General features: G+C 41.2%; 1 protein-coding gene across 1 annotated transcript; it reads left to right on the top strand.

Annotated features, from left to right (window-relative positions):
- Window positions 1–39: 39 nt before the first annotated feature.
- On the top strand, window positions 40–27,605 carry ptpra (protein tyrosine phosphatase receptor type A). Its single transcript, XM_063910851.1, is given in 23 exon segments — window positions 40–455; window positions 9,635–9,681; window positions 9,911–9,992; window positions 10,094–10,488; window positions 10,490–10,544; window positions 15,316–15,415; window positions 15,832–15,905; window positions 16,305–16,441; window positions 17,058–17,148; window positions 17,398–17,474; window positions 17,573–17,609; window positions 17,727–17,824; window positions 18,663–18,782; window positions 18,980–19,146; window positions 19,229–19,364; window positions 19,450–19,599; window positions 21,042–21,135; window positions 21,241–21,317; window positions 21,464–21,598; window positions 22,022–22,147; window positions 22,741–22,892; window positions 23,293–23,428; window positions 24,161–27,605. Coding segments are annotated over 22 exon segments (2,535 nt in total). The 5' UTR covers window positions 40–455; window positions 9,635–9,660; the 3' UTR covers window positions 24,236–27,605.

Genomic DNA, 27,605 nt, shown 5'->3' with positions numbered 1-27,605 from the left:
GAGCAGAAGAGACGGGGCTGGCCTGGGAATTTGCTGCTCGCTTCCCATTCTTCCTATGCAGACAGACACAACATGGCGGACTAGAATAGTCGGCCGACGCGCCCGGATACAGCGGATAAACCGTGGGATTCAACACCCAGGAAGGCCAAGAAAGTAACACTCCGCAGGGACGAGAAGTTAGGTCGAATCGAGGACTTTTTTCGTGGGGCTGCCGTCCTTTCCTGGAGGATTTATCGGATAAACTGAGTGCGAAGTGTTGGCTGTGTGTCCCAGATCGTGCTCTGCTATCACCCAGGTCCCCCCACCCCGCTCACACTCTCTGGTTCCTGGGGTGTGGAGACAGGGGCCGGGGTTGAAAAAACGTGGAAGAGAAAGAAAGGATACATTCCTACTTGGCTTTGCTTTTTTTTTTTAACCCCCTCCTCGGGTTTCCACTGGGCGCTACAGGAGTTGTGGTGAGTTTTCATGTTTTCCAAAAAGCCCGAATCACACTTGTTACAATGTAGCTGTAGCAGCATGTTTCCTATAGCTGTAACATTGTGTCACCCACAAACAAGCACTTTGTCCCCCCGAGTTTAGCCTGACAGGATACATTACATGATACCTGTATCACAGTGGGGATAAACCTGGGGCTTGGGTAAGCAGCAGGGCTGTGTTTAATACTTGTAAACCTCTTTGTAACGCTTGAACATTTCAGAAGTAGCTCGGAGGCAGGGAGGGATTTTTTCTTTTTTTGGGGGCGAAGGGGTTCTATCAAGAAAAGGGGGCTTGGAGATGAGTGCGACAACATTTGAGAAGAAGTCAGAGGCTGTTACTCGGTTTGTTGAGCCAACACGGATGCTGTTTGCGCTGGCAGTGGAACAAAGAGGGGGTCCAGGTTTGTCCTGCCTCACTGGAAAGTACACTTTATTGATAAACGCTTTGTTATTACACGTTCAGAGAGGGTGGGTGGGTTTGGGAGCAGGAGGGGGGCTTCACAACAGGAATTAGGTCGTCCTAACATTAACATGTATGCTCTGTCAAATCACAGCGGCTGCTTTGTGTTTCTTCTTCTTCTGCACTCTGACATGGAGTCTCTCTCCCTCTGTAGAGGCTCCTTTACAACCTCTCCCGAAGTTTTTTGTAATGATTAATGTTCTCCTCTCCTTCTGCATGTTGGGTGTAACCGAGCATACCATTACAATATTGTGGGAGTTTTTTCTATTACTTAGATTTCACTTCTTGGGCTGTAAGTTCTTATAAATTAGCTTTAACATGGTTTTAATGGATTGGTTGTCATTGGGAAATGATGACAATTAGGAAAAGAAGGTTTTACAGTTACTCTTTGATTTTGGCAACCTAATCAACATTTAACTGTCACACATGCACACAGCACTGCACACAGTGAAATAAAGACTGTATTTACCCCATTCTAGTATGAAGAGGCGGGCGATCTTTTATGTAAATCTTGGGGACTGGTGTTAGGATCTGTAGGCTTGCTCGAGGGCATTTCTGCAGTGTCCAGGAGGCAAACTGGCATCTCTCCAGGTACCAGTCCACACTCCCTACTTGGTTCCCAAGCCATGTCCCTATGGACTGAGCTACCCGCCCATTTGAGCCAAATATCAACTAACTAAAATGTGCATCTGGGGGGAAAAAAGTTTGGAAGTCACAGCATCATCTATCTAAAGGAGGCATGGCAGAGCGTGGCTTGACATTTCTGACAAAGGCATTGCTATGTCTGCCTGGAGCTTGACTCATCACGTCTGGACCCATTCACCGAGCTGCAGCACATATCCACCAGACCTCGTCTCTGTGCCTTTCGACAACACGCTTTTCCACTTCAGCGAGGTGGCCGTGTCATGTTCTGGACCATCCAAGTGCAAAACTCAAGCTGCAGCTCCTGCGAAACCTCAATGACGGCGCTCGCCGTGCACCAGCAGGCCTGCCTTGACCTCTGCTTGTCAGGCCTGGACACGTTTCCCAGAATGCCGTTGAACCATCTCTGGTTGTCGAGCAGCCACAGCTCAAGAAAGTTGGACTGAGAGGGGGGAAAAAAGGCAAAGCTGTTATCATCTTGCTCGCTCTGTCCATATCTTCTCCAGCCTATTTTAAGAGAAAGGAGTTATTTCTGTCTTTGGATCCGGAAAGAGTTTTAGCAGAGGAGCCTGAGTGATCCTCGCGCCACATTTTCATGATCAGCCTAGTTTCTAAAAATAAGAATAGCTTGAAAAGAAGTATAGCTTCGATGGCTGGGATTTTCGAAATGATCTCCTATTTTGAAATTTCACAATTTCCGAGTGCTGACACAATATTGTGAGTTAGCGCTTTGGGTGGGGCGGTAGAGACATATTATTTTTGTTTCCACCTGTGGGCCGACGTATTTTACTGTGGAATAGCACTGTAATTCTGCCTCTAACAGGATCAACACAGCTGCATTTAGAGGATTATGAAGCATTATGGAGCGTGATTTCAACCACTTGTTATATGTCGTTTGGCCTCCTTGACATCTATTTCACAATGCAGGAAATGAACCTGTTTGACGAGTCACCTTTTCTAAAAAAAAAAAAAATTCCAACCGATTCTCTCGACTTAATCCAGAGTCACCCCGCTTTGTTCTTCCCTATGCAGATGCGGAGTAGTAATTATGTAATCCCTTCAAACTACTGAGTAAACCTTTGTTTTACATCCTCCTGATGTGGGATGATTGAGGTTTCTTGTTTACTGTGACTGTGATTGATATTCATAATACTTTAATTTCTGCAAACTTCAAAGACATGGTGGGATTTTCAATATTTTAGATGTGTGAGGTTCTTGTGATCCTGTAAGCTCACCGCTGATCCAGGTCCTTTTAAACTCACTGCTTTTGCCTTTTAATAGAGTTTATTTTAGTGGGCCACTGCTTTCTGACACAATAAGGTGGGATAATGGCACTAAGTAATGGCTTTCTGACTGTGGCTCAAACACAAGCAGGAGTTGTGAGCAAAATGACACTTTCAATCACATCATGGTTTTCAATCAGTTTTTCAATCACACAGAGAAAAACTTTGTTGCACAACGCTTTACAGGCCGAGGTCAAATCCAGGTCAGATTCAGAACCAGTAGAGAGCCGTAGATCTGTCCTTGGAACCGGCCTTCGAGCCACCAAGACCTTCCTTGATCCGCTGTGGAAGGGAAAAGTGTCCGAAGAGCGTGTTGCAATCCTACAGAGTCTTTGAACGCACCAGCTAAAGATGGGCGTGGAAGATTTTGGAGAAGCGTTCTCACGACACTCCTGTGAAGTTTAAGATAATTGTCTCTTCATCTTGGACGGGCTTCTTATCATCCAGAGGAAGAGGAGGGACTGGGTGGTCACTTCTGATATGAGAATCTTGACTTTGGGTTCCCATTGTTACTGAACCTAAATGAATCCCTCAACTGTGGCACAAAAACTAACCTAATCGACCTCATAGTGCTGCATCACTCTTCTATATTTCTAAACTGTATATGCCTTTTGCTTACATCATTTCATATTTTTTATTAACAAATCTCAGTTATACGTGACAGTTTATTAAAGCATAAAGGAATAAATACCCATCAGCCAACTGCTTCTTACTGATCAATAAATCGGCAATAATATCAATAAATTAGATAAAGACCCTCAACAGCCTGCCACACTGCCCTCAGGAAATGTTTGATTTTTAAACTGCATTAAAATAAAAGAGCAACCTTTTTTACTTGTGCATTTTCTGTATAGTCCAATGTTTAAATAGCAATAAACGAATGCTGAGAATAATTCATTCTTAATCGAATAAGCAAAGAGACTTTAATATAACACAGCTATCGTGACATTCAATAGAGTTACACATATTTCCTTCACACGTATAGCCCTAAATCAGAGCTTCATAGTAGTTTAGTTATGCTACTATTATGGATATTCACACCCCCTTTGGATGTTGCTTTTGTACAAGTTATTTAACTTTGTTTTGACAGAGAGTGTGGTGTAAACAGCAGCTCTACTAAGCTCTCAAAGTCTTAAACTGCCAGAATAAAAGTGTCATTAATAAACTACTTGGTATCTGACATGGACACTAAAACACTCTGGTCAGTACCACAAAAAATAATGGTTTGTTGGCAAGCCTCATCTCCATGCCCGATCTAGAACTCAGTCTCTGTGTTAATGTTTCTTAAAGCCGAAGTGAGAGTGAATGAGGTTTTGTCGTGGCCCTTGAGATGCCCGTTTGGCCCCACACCACGCTTCAAGGTCACAGTGGCTTTTGTGGGGAGGCCATGCTTTGCGCCTCCACATCCTCTCTGTGTCCAATGTGGGAACGCTTGAGAGGCCCCTGGCATGCTCCGTGAGAAACCCCACAACGGAGCAGCAGATGCAGGGCTTCACTGACTCACCACTTTCACTCTCTGAAGCAAGTGAGTTTTCTTCATCCTTCCAGCCTGATGGAACCAAATCATCATTACGGGCTTAATAACAGACACAGCGGTCACTCTCGCCTCTGTGATGTAGCCAGAATAGTAATCCCCTGCTTCTCTCCGTCTTTTCATCAACTCACCAGCCCATGAATGAAGCCAACAGGAACACAAACCACAGCAGCGGGGAGCAGTATCCCTCAGAAAGGGAAGTCCAGAGGATTGTGGCTGTTGTATGTGGCACCGGGGACGTATAATCTGTGGTCTGTTTCGGAGCAGGAGTCCTAGTGGCCCTGGGTTAGGCCTACTTCAGTCTCCCCGTGAAGAGAAGCATTCACAGTATTCCTGTTGCCCCACGCCCCCTCCCTTCTCAAGACATAGAAACAGTATTAATATGCCATGAATGGAGACAGACAGACAAGCATTATCTAGCACTGCAGCCGCTAGAGAAGCAGGATGCCTTGTAGAAAGCCAGAGGGAAATATTTCTCTGCATGAATGCTGAAGTCCCCTTGACCACCGCCGGTGGTGTCATGTCAGCAAGGCTTGTAGGGTTTGTGTGTTGGTTTTCCAGCTCACTCATTTGCTTAGGGGAGGCATCCTCTCTGAATTATTAATAAGATGTGTTGATTTTTAAGAAAAAGTGCTTCCTGCAGTGGAAGTACGGTTACATTGGCTTTCTGCGATCTAGATAAAACGACACATTATGAACAGAGGAAACAGCTGCTAAGGATTGTGGTCTCAGGATGAAGCATTTTCTTCCCCTGAGAGATCAATCTGTCTTCGTTTTGAGCTATTCATTAATTCATGTCCGCGCAGTCGGAAAAGATACTTATTACTTCACCTCGGGTCACAGGTAAATACAAAAGCATCAGTGAAATCCACAGACTTGAGTGGGAACTCTCCATATTAAATGACTACCTTGCATTGATCTAACGTCTTGGCCTTTGGTTGTCATGGAGATGTAATTGGACTTCCTTTATATTCTACCTATAAGTGTTCCTTTCACTGTGTGAATGAAATGGCATGGGAACAGCCCAGCCTTTTCAGCACCGTGTGATTGCACTCGTATGAGGTCTGCATTCGGCCACAGGCTGAGAAGAAACTGTCTTCATTGGTTGGTCGGGTTCACCACTTGCACATTAAAGCATTGGGTTCTGCTCGGTGGTTGTGGTGAAGTTCAATATGTTGCTTTACGTGATTACATATGAGATTAGACTACATTATCAGATTTAGATTCCTTTTCAATAACGGCATATTTGAACCCCACGTATATCCAATTGTTTATTTTGTTGTGCGATGCTGAGAAACAAGTTACAACATCTCTGGGGAACGATACCTTATTGACAATTTTGATGAAATGAAATCAGTAAAATGGATTTTTAATCACAGACACACAATTAGCTAGAAAGCTTGATAAACCTATGTATCAATATTAAAACTAAGCTGATACAAACTATTTGTTTCTCCTACAAATGAAATGTTAAACTCATAAAAACAAAAACAGGCCTGTTTCTCAATTCAAGAAAAGACAAAGTCAAAATCTCCACATGAGTTATACATACAGAAAATTGGAACACGGTTTCTGGCAGTCCACAGTGCAAATATAAACAAGAACATATAACATGAAAAGATAAGAGCCTAGAACAATGTGTTGTTGTAAACATTACGCCATATTAACTTACCATCCATGTCTACTACTACTGTACAATATCTGTTTATGTCATTAATTACCATCAGGATGTTAAACCTTTGAGATGTTTGTCCGTATTTATTTATTTAAGTCAGTTGTACACATTTTGTATTCAGGTCAACCCATATTGAGCTTAATTTCCCTCCTAGAATTAACTGTAAATGTAGCATGACTGATTAGCCTTCCTATGTTAGCTATGGTTATACAAAAGTAAAGCGCACCTTTTCTAACTTTAAATGGAACGTTCATGTTTAATGTGGTTGTTGTTCTTGTGCTATATCGTTGTGCTGGACACCTGCCAGCAATCAGAAAGGAATATTGCTTCATGGATTGAATGTATTGATGCCAATATGACAACTTTTTACACTTAGCACTTATCAGTAATTCAATGTAGGTTTGGATACTGGAGGTCAGAGTAATAATACTAAAAGAACATGAGTGATAAAAAATAAGGAAACCATAGTCATTTTGATTATCGTCTTAAAGGAAGCACATTTCTGTGTTGTGTTTTTATTCCCTGCAGTCAAACTATTGATTTTTATAGCTTGTTGCTTGTCAGAGTCTTAAGAAAGCTTTTGCAGTTTAGCACTTTGCCGTTGGGCAGCGTCTCCCCGTGGATTGCTCGATGTGCTCTTCCTGGTCTGAGAAATATTCACATGGTTGCACAACACAAGCCCAAAGTCAGGAGAGCATGAGCGGCATGACTACCTTTTTTATTTAAAGTCATTTTGTGCGCTAATAGATGGGCATGTACATGTTTCCTCTGCAGGGAATTACATGATGAAGCCATTGGAAAGATATTTTCTCCTGTTTTTACTTGACTGTTTCACTACGTCTAATGGGAGGCTTAAATGGAAGACAACAGGCTTAATGAAAAGTACTTTCTACTTTATAAAACATGATAATTGAAAGTAGGCATTGTCCGTTAAGAAAAGTATACAGCGAAACTGAGTAATCGGCAAAACCCATTAGGAAGGTTATTACTTTTGATCAGTACTCGAAACAACAGTGATTCACTTGAACTGCATTGTCTTCTATAATAATCTAAGTACTCATCCACCCAAATAACTGGAAATGGTTTCTTTGGGATGTCTTCTGCAGCTTCCATTATTTTAGTGTGAGTTACACCAACTGTCACCAAGAGTATCTTTTAATAGAGAGCACTGACGGCACCAAACTTAAAAGTGGCTCAAATGCAAGCACTTGCCGAGTAACTCTTAAATTAATGATGTCCTCCACCAACACAAGTCTGTTACAAAAAGAAGTGCATGCATTTACACATGCATACACACACACTCTGGATAACTGCTGCTTCTCAGGAGGCCCAAAACACATTAAGACGTGTCTCCGGGGAGTTGTTCTTCGGGGTCTTCAGTCTCTAGATAAAAAGCTCTCAGGCTCCTGCAGCATCTGTGAAGTGAAGGCTAGCAACAGCACCGGCTTATATCACTTACACCGACACAGCGACACGTCATCCTGCCTCCCAGGATGGCACGCAGAAACAATGAGTCATGCTTTATGAAGGAAAGGTTATCAAACGAAAAAGCTTGTGGATGTGATCGTGCTTACCTTATTCTGTCACTTCGCATTTTAGTCAACTACATATTCCTCAGGCCTTTATATATAATGCTAATTTGCGCAAAAGAGTCCCTTCTTTTGATGAGCAGGTTAACGGTAGTTGAGGTAAGGGTTATCTCAGACTGACACTCACTAGCAAAATTAAAATATATGTGTTTTAAAATGTAAACATGTTCCCTTAAACATATTTATGTTTAAATAAAAGGCAAAGCGTTTGAAGAGGGGGTTTTTTTGTTGGTATTTGGCGTGTTAATGACATGATTGGCACTGCAACAATTATTTGAATTGACCGAAACAGTTTTGGTTATTATTTTAAGGGATTTTCTTTTTTTCTAAGCTTGACATTTGTGAATATCTGCTGGATTCATAAGTATGTGATGATGTTGAACTGACAAGTCTGACAAAACATGACTTGGAGACATTTCTCAACATTTTCTGACATTAAATTGACTAAACAATACATCAGTGTTGAAAAGAATCACTAGTTGCAGCAGCACTATAGACATTACACTTTAGTTAGCAAGCTTTAAGGTAAACAGAGACACTTTTGTCAAATTTAGAACAATGTTTTCAAATTGCACAGAAGCATATGCTGCTCGCATTACCCTTTTTTAAAAAGTGTGCTAAAATAAACAAATCAAAAAGTAATTGGTAACTTTTTAAAGAACTGTACAAAAATAGGTCTAAAAAGTCCTGGGTTTGTTTTCTATTGTTGCTGTAAGCATGAATTGATTTTTGTAAGCAGACATTTAGCCTGCATTTGCTGGCCAGTATCTGCTGGTTAAATGGTGACAGAGTGAGAGAGGGAAAACAACAATTGGATTTGTAGGTTAATAGCATCCTCATTGACAAAATCAGTTGCCCCATTTCAGTCTGCAGTCATTGCCAAACAGTGCTGAAACCAGAGTGTAAGTACTGCAATGAATGAGCTTAGTTCAAATCACCAGAGGATTGGCAACTGGCTCTATTAGAGCTTTTAGCGCCCAATTTATCCCCTGCCCACTGATGCAATAATCCCTGATGTGAAGCATCAGTTTGTGTGCGGTTGAGCTGCGGTGCTGGAGTGTGGCTGTAAACAGCAGCAGACGGCTGGATTATTCCAGGGGCAGGACTGTGGGATTAGGTCGAGGGATTATCACAGTTCAGTGATGGAGACAACAGCCTTGTTGGCCTCTGTTATTGCACTGAAGAATGAAAATGAGAAAGGACGACCACCCATCCGCCTTCAGGCTTTCTCCTCCACTCACTCATCCCGTAGATCTGTGTGTGAAGAGCTTCCTAAGTGCTGATTCACTGATTCACTGTTTCTGCAGGAATTCAGATGTGAGAGTTATTCTGTTTTGGTCATGCTCCTGGTGATGAATGATTCACATTAAACATTAACACATTTTTAAGATGAAACACTGTTGGCTTTGTTGCAGGGAGAGAAGAGGTGGGGATAGGGTTGAATTCAGTGTGAGAAATGAGATTGTTTTTCTTTGCAGCATTTTCATCCCAACAGTAAGACATGACAGGCATTGGTCTATGTATGTATAAAGCTCTTCATGGCAACTTGCCATCGTATATCCCTAAATGGACCATCATTTAACTTGTTCAAGTGATGGTTGTTTTCTTGTTTGTCAGTTTTAGTGTTTATCCTATTTTAATTCTACTTCTCTACATATAATGTTTATTTCTTTACATTCTTGAAAACTAATATATATACATTGACGAGTTCAACAACATTTAGAAAAATAGAAACATCTTGTGGTCATACGAGCATGGCATGATTCTTCTAGAAGTTTTCAGATGATATTGATATTAATAACACTGGTAGGGAAAATGTTTGGCATACTACACTTTTTAGTGTCTGCAAAGGCCTCGTAATTCTGTCTGTCTCAAAATAAAGCTGTCCTACATTACTCCTCTTGATACTGATCTTGCAAAAACATTTAGTTTTTTTAGTTTTACAAAATAATAACGTCTCCTGTTTTTCTTCTAGGACCCCGCTGTGCGAATGAGTGATTGATGCCAACTTCGCTTCTTCAGGTAAATCAGTATTTCATTTTCATTTCAAATGTTGGAGTATTACCTTCCTAAAATGAACATTTGAGATTAGGATTGATGAATTGAATAAGTACATAGGGGATTAAACGACACACAAATCCTGATTCTATCATAACTACACAGCATGTCCTTGCAGACAGTATTAGAATTTAATGAGATTTGTTCCTTGTTTGACCCTCTTGTCCCTTTTGTTGTGCATCCTCCCATGTAGGGCAGAATGGGTGTGTGTCCCCTGCTCCTGCTGCTCGCTCTCGCCCTCGGGGCCTCAGCCCAGGATCATGTCCCCATCACAAGTAAGAGCCACTTATCTCAAATCTCTTTACTCACAATTGCAAGGATTGAATTAAGAAATGACATTCAAACGTTCTTCTTTTTTCTTCATTATAATTTCCAGGTCCTTCAAATATCACTGCCAAACCCACAGACCCCCCTGCCGCCCCCTCCCTCAACTTCACAGTCACACCCCCACAAGCCCCCAGAGGCCCACCCACAACGCTCGCCCCCACAGTCATCCCGGTGACGACAATAATAAAAACAACAACAGAAGAAACGACCACAGGCCCACCAGCTGGTGAGGAGGATGTACAACGGCCGGGTCCCAATGCCACCTTGCGGCTGCTACCGATCCCCGCCCCCTCACCTGCGGCTCCAACCGATGCTCCTACAGCACCGCCGAGCACCGTGCCTCCCCCTCCTCCCACCGGGGCGGGGGGAGACAACGAGACTACAGCCTTTCCTCCAGAAACCCCAACTCCAGATTATGACATGGAGGATGCATTCGATTTGGAGCCCGGAGACCACCACAGAACCCGGGATGGGGTTCACCTCAGAAACCACCCCACATGGTGAGTGTTTATTCAGTGCGCTCAGTTTATTTTATGTGAGAGAACATGATGTACTCTTGACTTATCTGGAGGGACAATCCGCCCTGAAGCTGTTTTTTGGGACAGCTTACCCCAAAATAAACGGAATACATATTTATCCTTTTGCCTTTTTAATCTAGAATATTTTAGTTTGAGCTTCAAAGTATTTCATATTTCCACTGCAGGGACGTCGGCCTCCCCTTGATGGTCTTTGCTTGTGGTGCTTTAAAAACACATTTGAATGACTAAACAGCACCATCTTTTCCCAGAAATCATAACCTGGTAGCTCAATATAATCCACAGCCCTTGCTGTGAGCGGTTTCTGCAGGAACTATTTTCTCCCTACCAAACTACACCCACAAACGTATCACTGCGCAGAGGAAAGTGTGCATCTGGATGAGAGACTCACCTGAGCAAGCCGACGTATCACCTCAGTTGACGAGGAGCTTACATCTTGTGTCGTTACAACAAACATCCTGTCCTTGACTAGATGTTTGTTATACAGTTGGCGGGTGCAGTTTCGGAGAGGCAACAATACTTCCTGCATGAAACTACTCACAACAAGGTCTGTGGATTATCTCAACTAACCAGGTCGGGATAAATCTACAACCAATATCTCCTGCGCACTAACCATTACCATCTAGCACCTATAAGAGGACTAAAATCATGCACCACCTTTTCCAAGGTCATACAGGGTTAATTCATATACACAGAGATGGACGTTAATTCACCAATTTAAGCTTCAATAGACCAGAACATCATGAAGCAAAAAGACGTGTTGAGTTGTGATTAGAGATGCTGTGACTCATCTTTATCTTGAATGGAAAAATACTCCCACTTACCATGGCGTGGGTACTGCAATCACACAGTTACCATTCTCACATTGAATTCAGTTGTTGAGTCATTCAGAGAAGTGAGGGGAATCACCAGGGTTATGTTGTACCCAGGTATTTCTGCATTGTGTCATGATACGATGTTTGTTTGTGTGTTTGCTTAAATTTAGCTGGAGAAAACTACACAAACAAGCTTGTTGACTGTTCTTGTAGTGGTTGTTGTTTGTCACTGGCAGATCAGCTGTATACAACTGCATCAGGAAGGCTTTTCCTGCTTTGAGCAAACTATAAAGATGCCTGCGAGGTCATTTAATGTGTGCTTATGTGTCACTTCTAAATTTAGCTACAAATCTCAACACATTTTGGGAGCATTCAAGCATGTATTTAGAGCCGTCACTTGTCATCACATCATTGGAGACACATTGTACGTGTGAACAGGGCTTAACTAAAGAAGAAGAACTCTAAAGGGCAAGGGAAGCAACGAGGAAACAGGGCTTCAGTGGGATATATAAACATCACAGATTGATGGTGGGCTGGAGAACAACATAAGCGTGTCATCTAGCTGTGTGTTATTCATGCAGCAGCAGCTTCGAAGAGCAGGCAGATGAGCTCTTTGGTCAAGAGTCAACCTTTAATATTTTAGATAGTTGGACACTTTCCTGCTTTTAGCCTCCATTGTAGCAGCGCTGGAAATATCCGGACTTGACATACCTGCATTTCAGCCGCCATCCTTATAAATCAGAGATCCACCAGACCAAACTCGAGGGGCAGACACAAAAAGCCAAAAGCTGTTATTTTAAAGTTGTTGAAGAAGGATTTCTATGTATAGTGCTGAAATGCTGCCGTTGAGTTTAGGTTTTAACATTCTAAGTTATTCAAACACTGAAGCAAAAAGACATTCTTGATGAATAATAAACTCCTTTTTAGCAGCTTTATGTCTGGATGCTGACCGTCACTAGTGAAACATGACCCACAACTTTCCTTTGGCATGATTTATTCATTACATGTTGTAAAGAAATACGCAAATCACTAGCCAATGTCACAGATTGATTTGGAGGACGTTTTTTGTTATCCAGTAAAATAACAGCAGGTATGTTCGGGCAGTTGGTTCGGTATGATGGGATGCATTTTTGATATTCAATAACCGATAATTACCTTCTTGTGGCTAAAACTGATAAGATAACGGTTTCAAAAAGTAAGACTGCAACCTTAAATTTATGCACACCTCAGGCTAAGATGTGAGCAAATATGTCTGTTTTTAATTATCTATCCGTCAGACCTCACCAAGTGACGCATCTTTTATTGTTCACTCAAAATATATATTTTTTTCAACCTTTAAAGTTGCAATCCATAAAATATTAAGATGTTGTCCACTTTGGAAACTTACTTAGTATTTCTTGTGTTGTCTAAGCATTGTGGCTTCGTATTATTGGCCAATTATTAATGGGCTATAACTTCATTATTGGAATTATACATATTACTTTGAATAACTGTTATTACAGTCCTTTATTCAGCATTTGAAAATAATCTGGAACTATCCATAGAAAGATGAATATTTTATTCATCCCATGTTGTGAAATTATTTTGTCACAGCAGCATTTTGATGGTCTACAGGAATTGCAGAATTACTTAAAAAATAGTAAATAAAATAAAGATAAACATTAAAAATTAAACATTTAAAGACAATAAATACATATTGTCAGACGAGTCCCTCAAAAAACAAAAAATACAGAATAAATTCTCTCTTAAAGACATAAGGGAAAGCTGTAGAAGTCAACTCAACAACAGATGAGCTCTGTTAATATGCTCTGTCCATTATATATCATAATCACCTGTGGTTTCCTAGGTGTTATTGTAACAGCTCTATTGTCCCCCCATTGGCTGCCTTGTATGGAGAGCTGTTCTGGATGGCCATAGATCTGTCAAGGCTGTGTCAATTCCACATGATACCCACCGCCTGTTGTTGCGCTCCTGTTCTGTTCAATGTACACATTGTCCGAGCGTGAACGCTGAAAAGTCCTGGGAATTCTGCCTGAAAATGCAACAAAACTGGGCGGCGTTCCAAACTACTTTCCCCCAGAAAGTGCACATGGAGCACGAAGTCGAATGATGCATTATTTGCAGCACATTTTGTGTGTAGCGTTGAGAGCTTTCTTGAATTTTGAGTCCGCCCGTGGAACAGCTGATTTTGTCATTGCATTGTCACTGCACCACGGTGCTCGTTTCTAGAAATATCTCTTCTTTTGTTGTGGCCTCGCGTGTCTTATAGGCCAGGCATCAGCACGCAAACAGGGCCCAGTTTTTGTGTGTACTAAACTCCTGTTGTTGTTCAGTTTGAATCTCATGTCTTTTGTGTTAACTGCGGCAGTGAAAGGTCACCAGGAAGAATATAGGATTATCTTCAACTCGCACGCATGGTGGAAACATATAGAAATCGGTCAGCTATTGTAATCTACTGCAGGCTTCCCAAAGAATAGATAACTCGGTCCATGTAATATTTAATTTGTAGTGTTAAGCCTCTGTGATCACAGTGCTTTTCAGCAGTCAGCAACATGCTTTCTGAAAGTGTGAAATATTTACACTCTGAATAATTCACACAGGATCCACCGCAAACATCCGATATATTTAAGTACTTAATTTTTTTACCGCTGCCCTGTGTCTCCTGTCATCTTTGCTACCTTACGTAACCAGTTTAACTGGGGGGGTTACCCCCCCAGTTAAACTGTGTTTCTTTTTCTTCAGTAAACTAATGAAATATTAACATGGACAACCCCTGTGGAAAGAGAAACTGCAGCTGGGGTTGTAGGAGGCAAAGATCACTTTATAACATCGCCTTGGTTTTCTTTACTCGCTTTCTAACATGTAACCAAGTTGTAAATGTAACTTGTATCAATATACGCAATGACTTCGAATCGCCTTCACAGCTATTTATTTGTAGCAGAAATGATATGTAGATTTATTAGTAAGAATAAATAATATACGACTATTCATTTTGTGTCTAAAATGTCAGTAAATAGTGGAAGATATCCCAGTTTCAACCTCCAGGACGATGCTTTTAAATCTCTTATTTTGTTTGTATGAAGACCCAAAGGAATATTAGATTAGATATTCACATTAATATGACGTAAAAAAAAACCTAAATCTGATATCTGGATATTTGATAGGTATGAAAACAGCATTTTCTGCATGAAGTAGGCTATGACTTTTAAAATGTAACCCATTAAGTCACCATAGCTACAGCTCTGAAAAAAAATGGAGACCACTGCAGCGTTATCAGTTTCTGTGGACTTATTATCTATAGGTATGTCTTTGAGTTAAATATCTTTGTATTCTATTCGATAAAACTACTGACAACATTTCTCTGTATTGGAGTTCAACAGACACTGGAATGGCTGCCGTTCATGTAGAGATTGAGATTTCAGAAACATTTGGAGTGGTCTCTTAATTTTTTTCTGAGCTTTATAAGTTACATCAAATATAAAGCCACAAGCCGTAGCTCTTTTTGCCTAGCTTAGCATAACAGCTGAAAGCGTCGAACCTGCAAGCTTTGTTCTGATAAATTGGTAACAAAATTCACCCTAAAGTTCGCTAATGAACAGGTTGTGTCTTGTTCTGCTGTGGTTTCATATGCTGGACTCTTTCTTGGCTGCTTGAGTAACTGACTTCAGTGAACTTTTGATTCCAAAAACGGTAAAATTGTGTTAAAATGATTTAGTTTGTTCTGTTTATAATGTGTATCTTCTTGCTAAAATGTCACATTAGTAAACTAAAAACATCAACAGTTATGAACCACTCGTATGTGGAATACTGTGATAAGAGAATCATTTGGTAATGGCAGAAGAATTTGGCATCAGTGTCAAACCAAAAGCATCGTACAAACCATTTATTCTCCCTGTTCCTTCTCTCCGTCTCTACTGTAGATAACAACCAGTCCGATGACATGCCCATCATAGCCGTCATGGTGGCCCTGTCCTCCCTGCTGGTCATCATCTTCATCATCATCATCCTCTACATGCTCAGGTTGGTGGATGATGTTACACACTGACTGCACTCAGGCTGGAGACCTGTAGCGAAGGCCTAAGGTGCTCCTGTTACCATGGCAATGACTGATTGGCATTCAGCTGTGAGGCTTGAAAGCTGTGTGTGTGTGTGTGTGTGTGTGTGTGTGTGTGTGTGTGTGTGTGTGTGTGTGTGTGTGTGTGTGTGTGTGTGTGTGTGTGTGTGTGTGTGTGTGTGTGTGTGTGTGTGTGTGTGTGTGTGTGTGTGTGTGTGTGTGTGTGTGTGTGTGTGTGTGTGTGTGTGTGTGTGTGTGTGTGTGTGTGTGTGTGTGTGTGTGTGTGTGTGTGTGTGTGTGTGTGTGTGTGTGTGTGTGTGTGTGTGTGTGTGTGTGTGTGTGTGTGTGTGTGTGTATTAATATGTTGTGTGTTGATCAACAGGTTTAAGAAGTACAAGCAGGCGGGAAGCCATTCGAACTCCTTCAGACTGACAAACGGTAGATCAGATGAAACAGGTACACATGCCTTAGTGTGTGCTTTGTATGTGTCTGCAGATGTTCGTCACTGAGCATTTATTGGTTGGTTTGGGGTTGAATGTGCAAATGTGTGCAGCCGATTTAAGCAAACTTGCTACTCTGACTCGTTTCTGATAACTTGATTGATTTTCTTCCTTAAAGATAACATGTCATCAGCTTTTGCTCGCTGTGATTACCTAACCATCAGAGCTGCTGTTAGCTCCCTCACAGTGTTGAACCACACCGCCCTCTGGTGGCCATCTTTAGACTGGACATGATGAAGTAACTTGATGTAATGCATCCCCCCCCCCTCTCTTTATCTCCACCTGTCTCTCATCCAACCCCTCCCAATCCTTCCCTCTCCTCTCCTGCCTCCTCCCTTCCTGCCCAACGGCACAGAACTCCAGAGTGTCCCGCTATTGGCCCGCTCGCCCAGCACAAACAGGAAGTACCCGCCCCTTCATGTCGACAAACTTGAGGAAGAAATGAACCGTCGCATGGCCGATGACAACAAGCTCTTCAGGGAGGAGTTTAATGTACGGCAACTACACACACACACACACACACACACACACACACACACACCCTCTGATAACACATTAGCCTAATATTCACCTTTAACACATATTTAATCGTATAGAAACTTAATTAGCAGCAGAGCAGTTAAAACAGTAAACTTAAAGACATGGATTAATGATAAGAACTATTAGCTAGAGGAGGATTTACAATCAAGTCAATTAACCAAAAGTAATAGATCCACTTTTGAAATAATTATAATAATACATTATATAAACGAATGAAAAGGTCAGCCCAACCGTATGGATAAACAGTTTAAATAATAACTTCAATTAATTGTTTTTGAATGATTAGCAAAAGCGATGCTTAAAAAGTTAAAATAATTTGCATAAATGAACGCATAAACGGCAAGTAAAGGTGACCCCAAGATGTTATCAGACCGAAATATTAGATCTCACTGTATTGCATGTTTCAGATAATAAGCCTATTGCTGCAGAACACACAAAACACATGTATCTGTATGAGACTCACAGATACAGCCAGCAGTCCCGGATGTGCAGGGTCACACAGAGGTTTGATATCATCCGTCTGCTCTTCCTCCCCGTTATCTAAATGTATTTTTATTTTTCTGTTCAGGCACTGCCAGTCTGCCCCATCCAGGCATCAGTCGACGCTGCTTCCAAGGAAGAGAATAAAGAAAAGAACAGATACGTCAACATCCTGCCATGTGAGCGACAAACCGTGACACAGACTGACATTAACAAAGCTGCACTCACTGAAATCGCATCTGCTATTGCAGGCTCCCAGAAGCATTTATCAGTACAGTTGGCAGATGACAATCATTACAATAGGATTTACTGACTTGTGTGTGTGCTGTCAGGATGGGAACATTGTGTTATTAAAAGTCCAGCTGTCTCAAAGCTCCATCTTTTCTGTATTTTCGTTTTCTCACTGCGTCTGCTTCTCCCTCTCCCAGATGATCACTCCAGGGTGCATCTCTCGTCTCTAGAGGGAGTCCCGGACTCTGACTTCATCAACGCCTCCTTCATAAATGTTTGTACAAGCATTTTTTGCCACCAAAGGGTCAATTCTGCTCTAAATATATATTGAGTCGCATCCTAACCTCTCCTTTTGACCTCTTTCTGTCGCAGGGTTACCAAGAGAAGAATAAGTTTATTGCAGCTCAAGGTAAGGACTGTCACTCTGTCGTTCACTGGTTGGTGTGGTTTATATAATTAAAAAATGACCTAAGTTTTAGAACAATTATTTGTGTTCTGAGTTTCTGCATCCTCCTCCGCCTCTCAGGGCCGAAGGAGGAAACGGTGAACGACTACTGGCGGATGATCTGGGAGCAGAACACAGCCACCATCGTCATGGTGACCAATCTAAAGGAGAGAAAAGAGGTAGGGGAGCCGGAGGGGTGATGTGTGTGTGTTATATGATCATACAACAGCTTCTAAAGAAACCATATATTCTTGTATGGCGTATACCATCCACAGTTGGGATGTAAAACTGTGGATAATGTTTAACGTGTCTTTTTTTGCTGAGTACATTTTTTAATCTGTGAAGCAGGTTAATCTGTGCACTTTGTAAATCTCTATGCAAGTCAACATAACTATATTTTGTGTAAATATTGTCTTTATTTTTTCATTTGTTGCAATGGTCGTAGATTTTTTAATTGTACTATTTTTTTCGGTTTCGTATTCTTCTTTCTGTGTCTCTTGTAAACCAAATATACCAAAGCAAAGGTGTAACCCTACTTGGTAATAAAACTGATTCTGAAATCCTTGTGAGGGCTATCATACCTAGTCTTCAAGACATAAATTGCCATAAAGGACAGATTACCCAAAATCAAATCCATATTTTATGCCTGACCTTTTAGTACTATTTCTCAATCTGGATTGTTTTTGTCCTGGAGCTATGGGTCGTGAAAATGTCTGCCTTTTCTCTTTAATACAACGGATCTAGATGGCAAACCAAAACATTTGGGGAGTATTGTCTCTTTCGAAACATCATGAAATAAAAAGTAGTTATTTTAATAAATTAGCTCACAACAAGGTCTGTGGATTCTCCTGAGAAATACTGTCTCTTTTTAACCTCTTTGGTTACTTCACTGTACTAATTCTCTCATGAACAAAGCCTAGCTATTCATTTGAATCTTCAGTTGTATTTTTATCCCATTGCTGAATAAGTTGAGGTTTGATTTGCTAAATGTTCTTTCTTTCTCTCTGTGTGTTTCAGTGTAAGTGTGCCCAGTACTGGCCGGACCAGGGCTGTTGGACATACGGGAACATCCGCGTGTCTGTCGAGGACACAATGGTCCTGGTGGACTACACCATCCGCAAGTTCTGCATCCAGCAGGTAATACCTGATGTGGGTACCAGGATATATAATGTTTAAATCTGTATTCACCCTGTACACACACACAGGAAACACTGGTGTTGCCTGGTCGACAAACTACTTTTGATTCCACGCTGCAGACTAAAAATACATTCAAGTTTAGATGACACTCATTGCTTCGCGGCTCGGTTTATGACCTGGTTTTATTTGTTTCTCAGGTCGGGGATGTGTCTGGGAAGAAGCCTCAGAGGCTCGTCACCCAGTTCCACTTCACCAGCTGGCCAGACTTCGGGGTGCCCTTCACCCCCATCGGCATGCTCAAGTTCCTCAAGAAAGTCAAGAATTATAACCCTCAGTATGCCGGGGCCATAGTGGTCCACTGTAGGTGAGTGCATCACAGCTCACACTCTCACTTCCCATTGTTTAGTTGTGTCTTTTTGTCTCATCATGTCATATTTCTGTGTCAGCGCGGGCGTGGGGAGGACAGGCACCTTCATTGTGATCGATGCAATGTTGGACATGATGAACACAGAGAGGAAGGTGGATGTGTTCGGCTTCGTCACCAGGATCAGAGCCCAGCGCTGTCAGATGGTGCAGACTGATGTAAGTCGCACGGCCTCTCCCATGATGCAGTGTTTTCAGAGCCCTGATTCCCACTTGTTCATCACATCTTCTCTCCGCCCCACAGATGCAGTACGTGTTCATCTTCCAGGCGTTGTTAGAGCACTACCTGTACGGAGACACAGAGCTGGAGGTGACTTCTCTGGAGTCCCACCTGGCCAAACTCTACGCCCCCGCTCCTGGAGCTGGCTGCAGTGGTCTGGAGGCTGAATTCAAGGTGTGTGTGTGTGGTGTTTTCATACCAGTTGAAGGAAAACTAAATATTTTAACTGCAAATTTCCCAGGCATTAGAGGTCTCTTTGACTAAAAACTGAAATGTTTTCATGTCTACACCAGCTTAAATCGCAAGTATCTGTGCAAAGTTTTGCACGGACAAAAGTGTTTCTATATTATTTTACTGAAAGAAAAGAAGAAAGATGTACTTTTATTAATCCCTGTGGGGAAATTTGAGAATTCTGCATTTGACCCATCCTAGTGTTTAGGAGCAGTGGGCTGCCATATGTACGGCATCCGGGTAGCAGTGTAGGGAACGGTGCCTTGCTCAGGTACACCACGATAGCACTTGGTCTTGCGAGGACTTGAACTTGTGACCTTCCAGTTCCCGGGCCAAGCCCCTAACCACTGAGGGTGGAGATGTCTGTACACTGCCCTAAAATCAGATATTCATCTGGCACAAACTTGAAAAGTTATTGCTGTCGAATATGGAAATACCAGCAAAAGCTGAGAACTTCAGTGTGTTGAAATTTAAGTTAAAATTTGAGAAATTGAATTTTTTTGTCTCTGAACTGTAATGCGTTACACTACTTTTACTTTGAGTTACTTTCGCCAAAGTAACCGCTAAAGTATGGCTTTAAATGCTAAAAGTTTATTGCAGCTCATGAATTAAAGCTATCTATCTATCTGGCAGTACATGCTGAACATTAGGAAAATAGTTTGAAATGAAACTCATGCTCCATTTGAGTGGGCTTAATAATAAGTGATACCGGTAACATGACGTCGCTGTGTGTTATTAATAACATGTTAGTGGAGCCTCTGCACGGCCCTGTAACCTGCTGTTTATGAACAAGTCTCTATGGCAGCGTTAGCTCACCTTGTCATTGGTGTGTTAATGGGGATTTGGCTGACAAGCTTTCTAAAAGCCGGTGATTCCACAGAGGACCGAGGCTGCATATCTTCAACACTCTGCCACGAGTCTCTGAACTTCTCGGGGTTCAAGCAGCAGACCCAGAGAAAGTCACCTTCTGTTTCTTTGGCCTGCGAGCGCTCGGCTTTTTCTTTTCTTTTTTCCGAGCCTGCAGCTCTCAATCGTGAATCTGTTTCTGCAGCCCTCTACACCAATAGTAAACAGGCTCACTGAGTTACTGTTCTACCTGCACAATTATTTCTCCGGTGTCGGAATGTCTCGCGAAGTTTGTGAATTCTTAGAAACGAAACACCACATCATTTCAGGTTAAAATGTGTTGTAACTGCATTACTGAGAATTGTAACGGGTATTATATTACCCAAATTTCAGAAGTAATGCGTTATATTACTGCATTACAGCTAAAATTAATACATTACTGTAACTCCGTTACTTTTGTAATGCGTTACACCCAACACTGCAGCTGAGTACTATAAAATGTATCTGGAGGGGGACTTCAAGTTATCTCTTCTCTCTAGAAGCTGACATCAATCAAGATCCAGAATGACAAGATGAGAACAGGCAACCTGCCGGCCAACATGAAGAAGAACAGAGTCCTGCAGATCATTCCATGTGAGTGTTTTATGTGTTTGTGGCCACACGCAGTGATGAAAGCCAAGATGAAACTACAGATGTATAGTGCTTGTGTCAATTAAAGTTCCTCCTTGCTCCCAACAGATGAATTCAACAGGGTGATAATCCCAGTGAAGCGAGGAGAGGAGAACACCGACTACGTGAATGCCTCTTTCATTGACGTAAGTGTAAAAGCTCAGATCATTTCATTAATACAAGCGATCGATCTGGTGTTTAAAGTCTGCCTTCCTCCTTCCTTTATTTTTATATACTCCCTCCTTTCCCCCCCTGGACATCGCTTCCTGACTTTTCCTGCGTGTGATCACAGGGCTACCGTCAGAAGGACTCCTACATAGCGAGCCAGGGCCCCCTGCAGCACACCTTGGAGGACTTCTGGAGGATGATCTGGGAGTGGAGGAGCTGCTCCATAGTCATGCTCACTGAGCTGGAGGAGAGAGGCCAGGTGTGTGTGGTTGTGTGTGTTATTGTGTGTGTAGATACAAGCCCCGGTATTAGATATCAGGTCAATAACAGGCTGAAATAGAATATTGATATTAGATCATTTACTCAATGCTGTCTTGAAGACAGCAGACTTGTGTAACAGTAATAATCTGAGCATTAATGGGTCATCAGTTTAAAGAAAATGTGAAATATGAGGGTATCAATGGTTCAACACAACAACAAAGGGACAAAGTAATTCAAATTGAGCGTTTAGAAGTTTTTTCTAGCAAGCAAATTAGACTTTTTACTCTTGTAATTAATAGTTAATGTCATTTGAATAGTCGTTAATATTAATACATCTTGAAAATTGAAAATGTAGGGCTGAAGACATCTTACCATGTCCTTAGGTGTGGTGAGTTGACCCTCTCTGTTTTGGTTTGTGCAGGAGAAATGTGCTCAGTACTGGCCCAGCGATGGAGCGGTTGTCTTTGGGGACATCTCCATCGAGATTAAAAGGGAGGAGGAGAGCGAGAGCTACACAGTGCGGGACCTCCTGGTCACCAACACCAGGGTAAGGAGGGAGTCCAAATACAAACTCACAGCAGGTTCTAACAGAGTGCAGAAATGTTTTAATGTTATGTATCTAAAGCCCTGATTACCACGATACTGACGCAATCTATAACGCCTTGTTTTTTGCACAGTTTTGTTTTGCTTCAGAGATGATGTGTACCTTACATTGAGAATGCAATTTAATATTTAACGTGGAAGGATTTTCCCCTTTATTGTTATGGAAAAAGGACCTTGAGCACAAACTAGACACAGCGTTTATGTAATTAAGGTTTGGATCGGCTATAATACACAATTACCATGTTAATATCAAAAATATTCAAGCAATTGAATGGATGAAATAGCCTGTTATCTGATGCTTATTCAACAGGGTGTCAGCTTAAATGCTAAATTCCTGTGAGAAAGAAAAATAATCTTCTTTTTTTTTGCGAACGTCGGGTCAAATTCCAGGCCGAAAAAACAAAACAAAATAAGGACTTTTGCAAACGCATTGGAAATCCCAGAAGTTCCCATAGGACTGAATGAATTTTGCGCAGATCTTACTGGGGAAAAAAAGCTGCTGATCTTTTATTTGTTTTCACTCGTCTATTCTTACAGGAGAACAAGGCTCGAGCGGTGCGTCAGTTCCATTTCCACGGCTGGCCAGAGGTGGGCATCCCCGCTGACGGTAAAGGAATGATCAACATAATCGCTGCGGTGCAGAAACAGCAGCAGCAGTCTGGCAACCACCCCATAACTGTCCACTGCAGGTAAACACACACATAGATACACACACACACACACACACACACACACACACACACACTAGTGCACTAGTGTAAAAAAAATTGGGAAACAAAACACTGGACCTTAAGATGATGTAGATTTCTATCTTTTTTTGTGTAACTGTTGCAAACGGAAATGCTGCTGGCAATAGAGTGTGAGTGTGTGTCTGGGGAAATTGTCGCAGCTATTATATCACAGGAAAAAACAGCTCGAGAGAATTGTTCTCTTCTTCCTTGTGACATTTTAACTGCTCCCAGAAATGTTGCTACGCTCCTCATGTGCTCTCACAACAATGCCTCTTTTGTGTGTGTTATTTCTGAACATGCTTACTGCAGGGTGTATATTTAGGTTTACATTGGTGTGTGCGTGTGTGTGTGTGCGCAGTGCTGGTGCTGGCCGGACGGGGACTTTCTGTGCGTTGAGTACAGTCCTGGAGCGGGTGAAGGCGGAGGGCATCCTGGATGTTTTCCAGACAGTGAAGAGCCTCAGACTGCAGAGACCACACATGGTGCAGACACTGGTGAGGGGCCCTTCATGGGAAACTACTTTTGGTTATTCCATTGTTTTAGTTGTTTGATATAATGTGTGGTGCCCCCTTTTTTTCTCAAAAGGCAACAGATTGAATTAAGGAACCAGAAGCATAATTTATTACCACTGCTCTGTGTTTGTTTCACCATTTTTCTGTGTTTGTCAGCAGTTTGAAAAAAGGATTTATGACATTAAAGCTTTGTAAACAGTACAAAGGAATAGTTCAACATGAGATGAAACGCTTTAATTAGCCCAATTTGTCCCACAAGACTATATTTAGTATGAAATGATCCCGACCTTTCTTTTCATTGGTCTAAAGTCTTGAAATCTAATATGGAGAAACTATGTGCAAGTATCTAACAGTTTGACATCACATGAAGAATCCTACTTTTTATCAATAGTCAGTCACGATTTTTGAAAATGAAGAAAAATGAAAGACTTCATACAGTATATGCAAATATTTATATATTTTCTAAAAATCTAATTATATTTGAAGGAAAAACCATAGAATGTACAGTTCCTAAAGACTAAGTAAAGTAGGATTAGCAAAACAAACTATTTGAGCAATTTTTCGGATTTCCAGTTGCCAGCACAGACAGCTTTAGTAATGGGTGGTTTGGTGGATATTATTCCAATTGAGTTAACATATGTTGTTATTAAACGCAAATGTATTATCCTTATTAGAATTTCCAACTGATATAACTGTTCCTCCACCTACCCGCAGGAGCAGTACGAGTTCTGCTACAAAGTGGTCCAGGAGTACATTGATGCCTTTTCTGACTACGCCAACTTCAAGTAGGGACATGCCATGGATGGATGTCCTCATACACTTCATACAAGCATATGCACGCACCAGAACACACGCACACACGACCACGCAGAGAGCTGCAATTTCCCATCTGATGGAGGTTTTTAAAAAGACTCCTCACAAGTTGATCTGTGGATGGGAGGAACTGCCCGCAGGAAAAGGGAACAGAGGCCCGGAGGACAGGGCAGCGCAGTGGGACAGAAAAATAACTGAGATGCCTTCTTGAATATTTTGTAATATTGGTCTTGTTAATACAGCCCTTAACCCCTTATTTGCTTCCCATCCCCCCACCTCCCCCCCCTTCATATGTACATATACTTACTGTGTTGCATCTTATTACTTTGGTTTCAGACACAGTTTTGAGTTTGGCTGCATTTTCGGGTGGCACCTGTAATGTATTTTATTGGTATATATAAATATATATGAATATAAATCGAATGCTTTGGAGGCTAATCAAAAAATCCAGAGTCATGGTAATGATGTTTGGATTTTTTTTTTACTTTATAGGGACAGAAACTTAAAACATTGTTGGCTTGTCCGGAGCCATGCTGTAGCAACACGTGTTGTAGCAGAACCCTGAACATTTACAGACTAAACCTGGTCTGTGTTTCACTGCTAGACACACACACACAAACAGAGCCATTATTCTTCACACAGATATGTTTCCATCTAGCGGGCCACTTAAATTCCTCCCCTTTAAAGCTTCAGAGGTTCAAAGGTCACTCACGATTGGAGTGAGGTAGCTCATAGACTCAGGTTGACATACAAAACACACACACTGAATACCAAGAGCCATTCTTTCTTTTGAATCTGTGTGTGTGTGTTTGTTTGAGCTGCAGCTTAAGACACTGTCTTCTATCTGCAGAGTGCCAAAGTCATTCACTCCCTCGCAGAGTCCAGTAGCTCTTACAATATTTAGACATTCACGATACGAAAGCTAGTTCTCTGTTTAATGATCTGCTACAAACACTCTGCTCTAACAGGAAATTGGGCTCCTTGTTTTTAAAGGGGAGGTCTGTTACAGTATCTGCAGCACTGTTGATCATGCTGACAAGCCAAATCACTCCATTATTGCATCATCAACAGATCATATATACCCAACATATTTCTTTTGTTGTTTACAGACACACGTCAGTATTTCTTGTAGATTGTATTGAGCATTTTGTCTGGGTTTTATTTTGATTCTGCCTGAATGAACTCTTGTATTTCTTTTATATCAGCCTCACATCACTACGCTGTACTGTCACACTTTTAATTCCCTTTTTTCCCCCCACAATGAACACTGATGCCGAAGAATGTCTCTTTAATTTGAATGCTGTTGCTAACATTTTCCTTTTTAAAAATGGATCATTTGTTACTTAAATAGTGGTGGTGCCATGCCATGTTTGCTCGGATTTTATTTTGAATGGCTGTCCTGTGAGGACACTTGGATTACGGTGTGGGTTTCTTTTCAGATGAGGCCACAATTGAGGCTATGCACTCAGTTGTGATGAATGTTGTGGCTTAACCGCGGGGCTTCAGGTCATGTAATGTCATCTCCCGTCTGCTCAGGAAATGAGTGACGGCTGGATTGTTTAAATCGAGCAAACTCACATTTAGAGTTTTAAAACCCCAGCAAAGGAGAGTACTCCGATATCATGGCTTGCCTGGATTTAACAGATTTTATTGCTATGATATTAAAAAAATATTTTCCAAGCTATTTCAATGTTGTTAAATGTAGATTTTAACTATGAAAAACCATACACTAATGGTCTAAAGCAAACTAACAAACCCTGATTTAATGACTTTTCTTAGCTGAAGGAGCTCAATCGGTTCTAATTTATTGATGGTGGACAACGTCATTGAAAGTACATGCTGAATCTTCTTTAGGAAGGGTGATTTGCATCATTGTTGATTGTTTGAACACTCATGCACTATTTGCACCAAAAGCAAAGCCCCTTAAGATTACAGAACCAAATGAGAGATAAGGTTAGGATGATGATTTGGACTTGATATTGAAATATATAAAAACCTTTTTCAGGTCTCAAAGCCTTCTGTAAGGCCCCTGCAGGGACATAACAGTAGATATTTTTTGAAATGTTGGCTGTATGTGCATCGTCATTTTCCTTTTCAGGTCTGTTTTTGTTCCAAAGCATCACAAGTGCCCGCACTATTAGTCAGGTGCCGTTGGGTTCTTCATTTATCAACTTTGTCACATATTGGGTCTTTCATTAATTAGAGGAGGGGATGCTTTTTGTTTAGCTAATCTATCGGTGGGTTTTTTGTTTGTGTTTGGATCTATGTGACTTTCAATTCGACAGCAAAATATGACAGTGCGCCATCCCACGAGACCCACTATTTTGCAAATCTGGTGAACTTAAAAAAGTGCCTCACTTGTAGTCAAAAAATCTAAACTTTACATATAATTTGTGATGGATCTGTTGTCATCCTAAAAGCTCTCCTTAGTGTTTTCCTTACTCTGATGACAAAACTCTATGACAAATCAATAAGGCCAAAAAAAGACGGGGTTGGTCATCCTTCCTTTCACATTCCCTGTAGTCGCAAATACCTAGAATTCTCAATTGTGCAGTTAGAACACATTTTGGGGCCTCTTTTTAAAATACATATTTTATTTAAATGGCCTCATAATTCCATATCAATGACACACGGTATCCATGACAAGTAATCAATTGTGGGTACTCAAATGTTCAACAAAAATTCATACATTTTCCCTGCCACAGTTAAATTGCATCTCTTATGCGTTGTCCCTGTTTCACGTCCCTTTATCTCAGAGATTTTCCCCAGTGGAGTGTTTTGAATACCCCTGAGAAATTAAAATAGCTTTCCATTTCTAAATCGTCAGACTTGAGGAAAATAAGAGTCCAACTTTTTCTCTTCTTCTTTCCAGCTTTTTATGTCCTTTTATGTCTCCTGTCCTTTCCTACTCACTGCTGGCTCCCTTTCCTTCTCTCACTTTGTGCTTGGACCATGTTTTCCCAGTGGTCACAGCCCCACTCCCTTTTGTACATAATGTAAGGTTATTTATATTTCATTCCAGTCTGCTGCCTTGCTTATTATATTTTCTTCTCCCCCTTTCTTTTTTTTTTTTTAAGAAAAAAAAGATGTATATTGAACTGTATCGGGACCATTTTAAAAATGTATTAGAGATGTTTTGTTTTGGCCATTTTTAATTTGGTATAATTGTCTTAAGGAAATCCTATTTTTTAATTTGCCGATGTTTGTTTCTAGTGTTTTGTTATTCAACATTTGAATATATGTATATATAATTATATATATGACAAAATTATATATAATTATATAATGCCAGATGGCCTTTCTAAGCAAGATACTGTTCAAACCTAATAAAGTGCTTGAGATTTTA

This window comes from Eleginops maclovinus, chromosome 20 (assembly GCF_036324505.1).
Source record: "Eleginops maclovinus isolate JMC-PN-2008 ecotype Puerto Natales chromosome 20, JC_Emac_rtc_rv5, whole genome shotgun sequence".
NCBI classification, from domain to species: Eukaryota; Metazoa; Chordata; class Actinopteri; order Perciformes; family Eleginopidae; genus Eleginops; species Eleginops maclovinus.
This window is presented reverse-complemented; position numbering and strand designations above follow the sequence as displayed.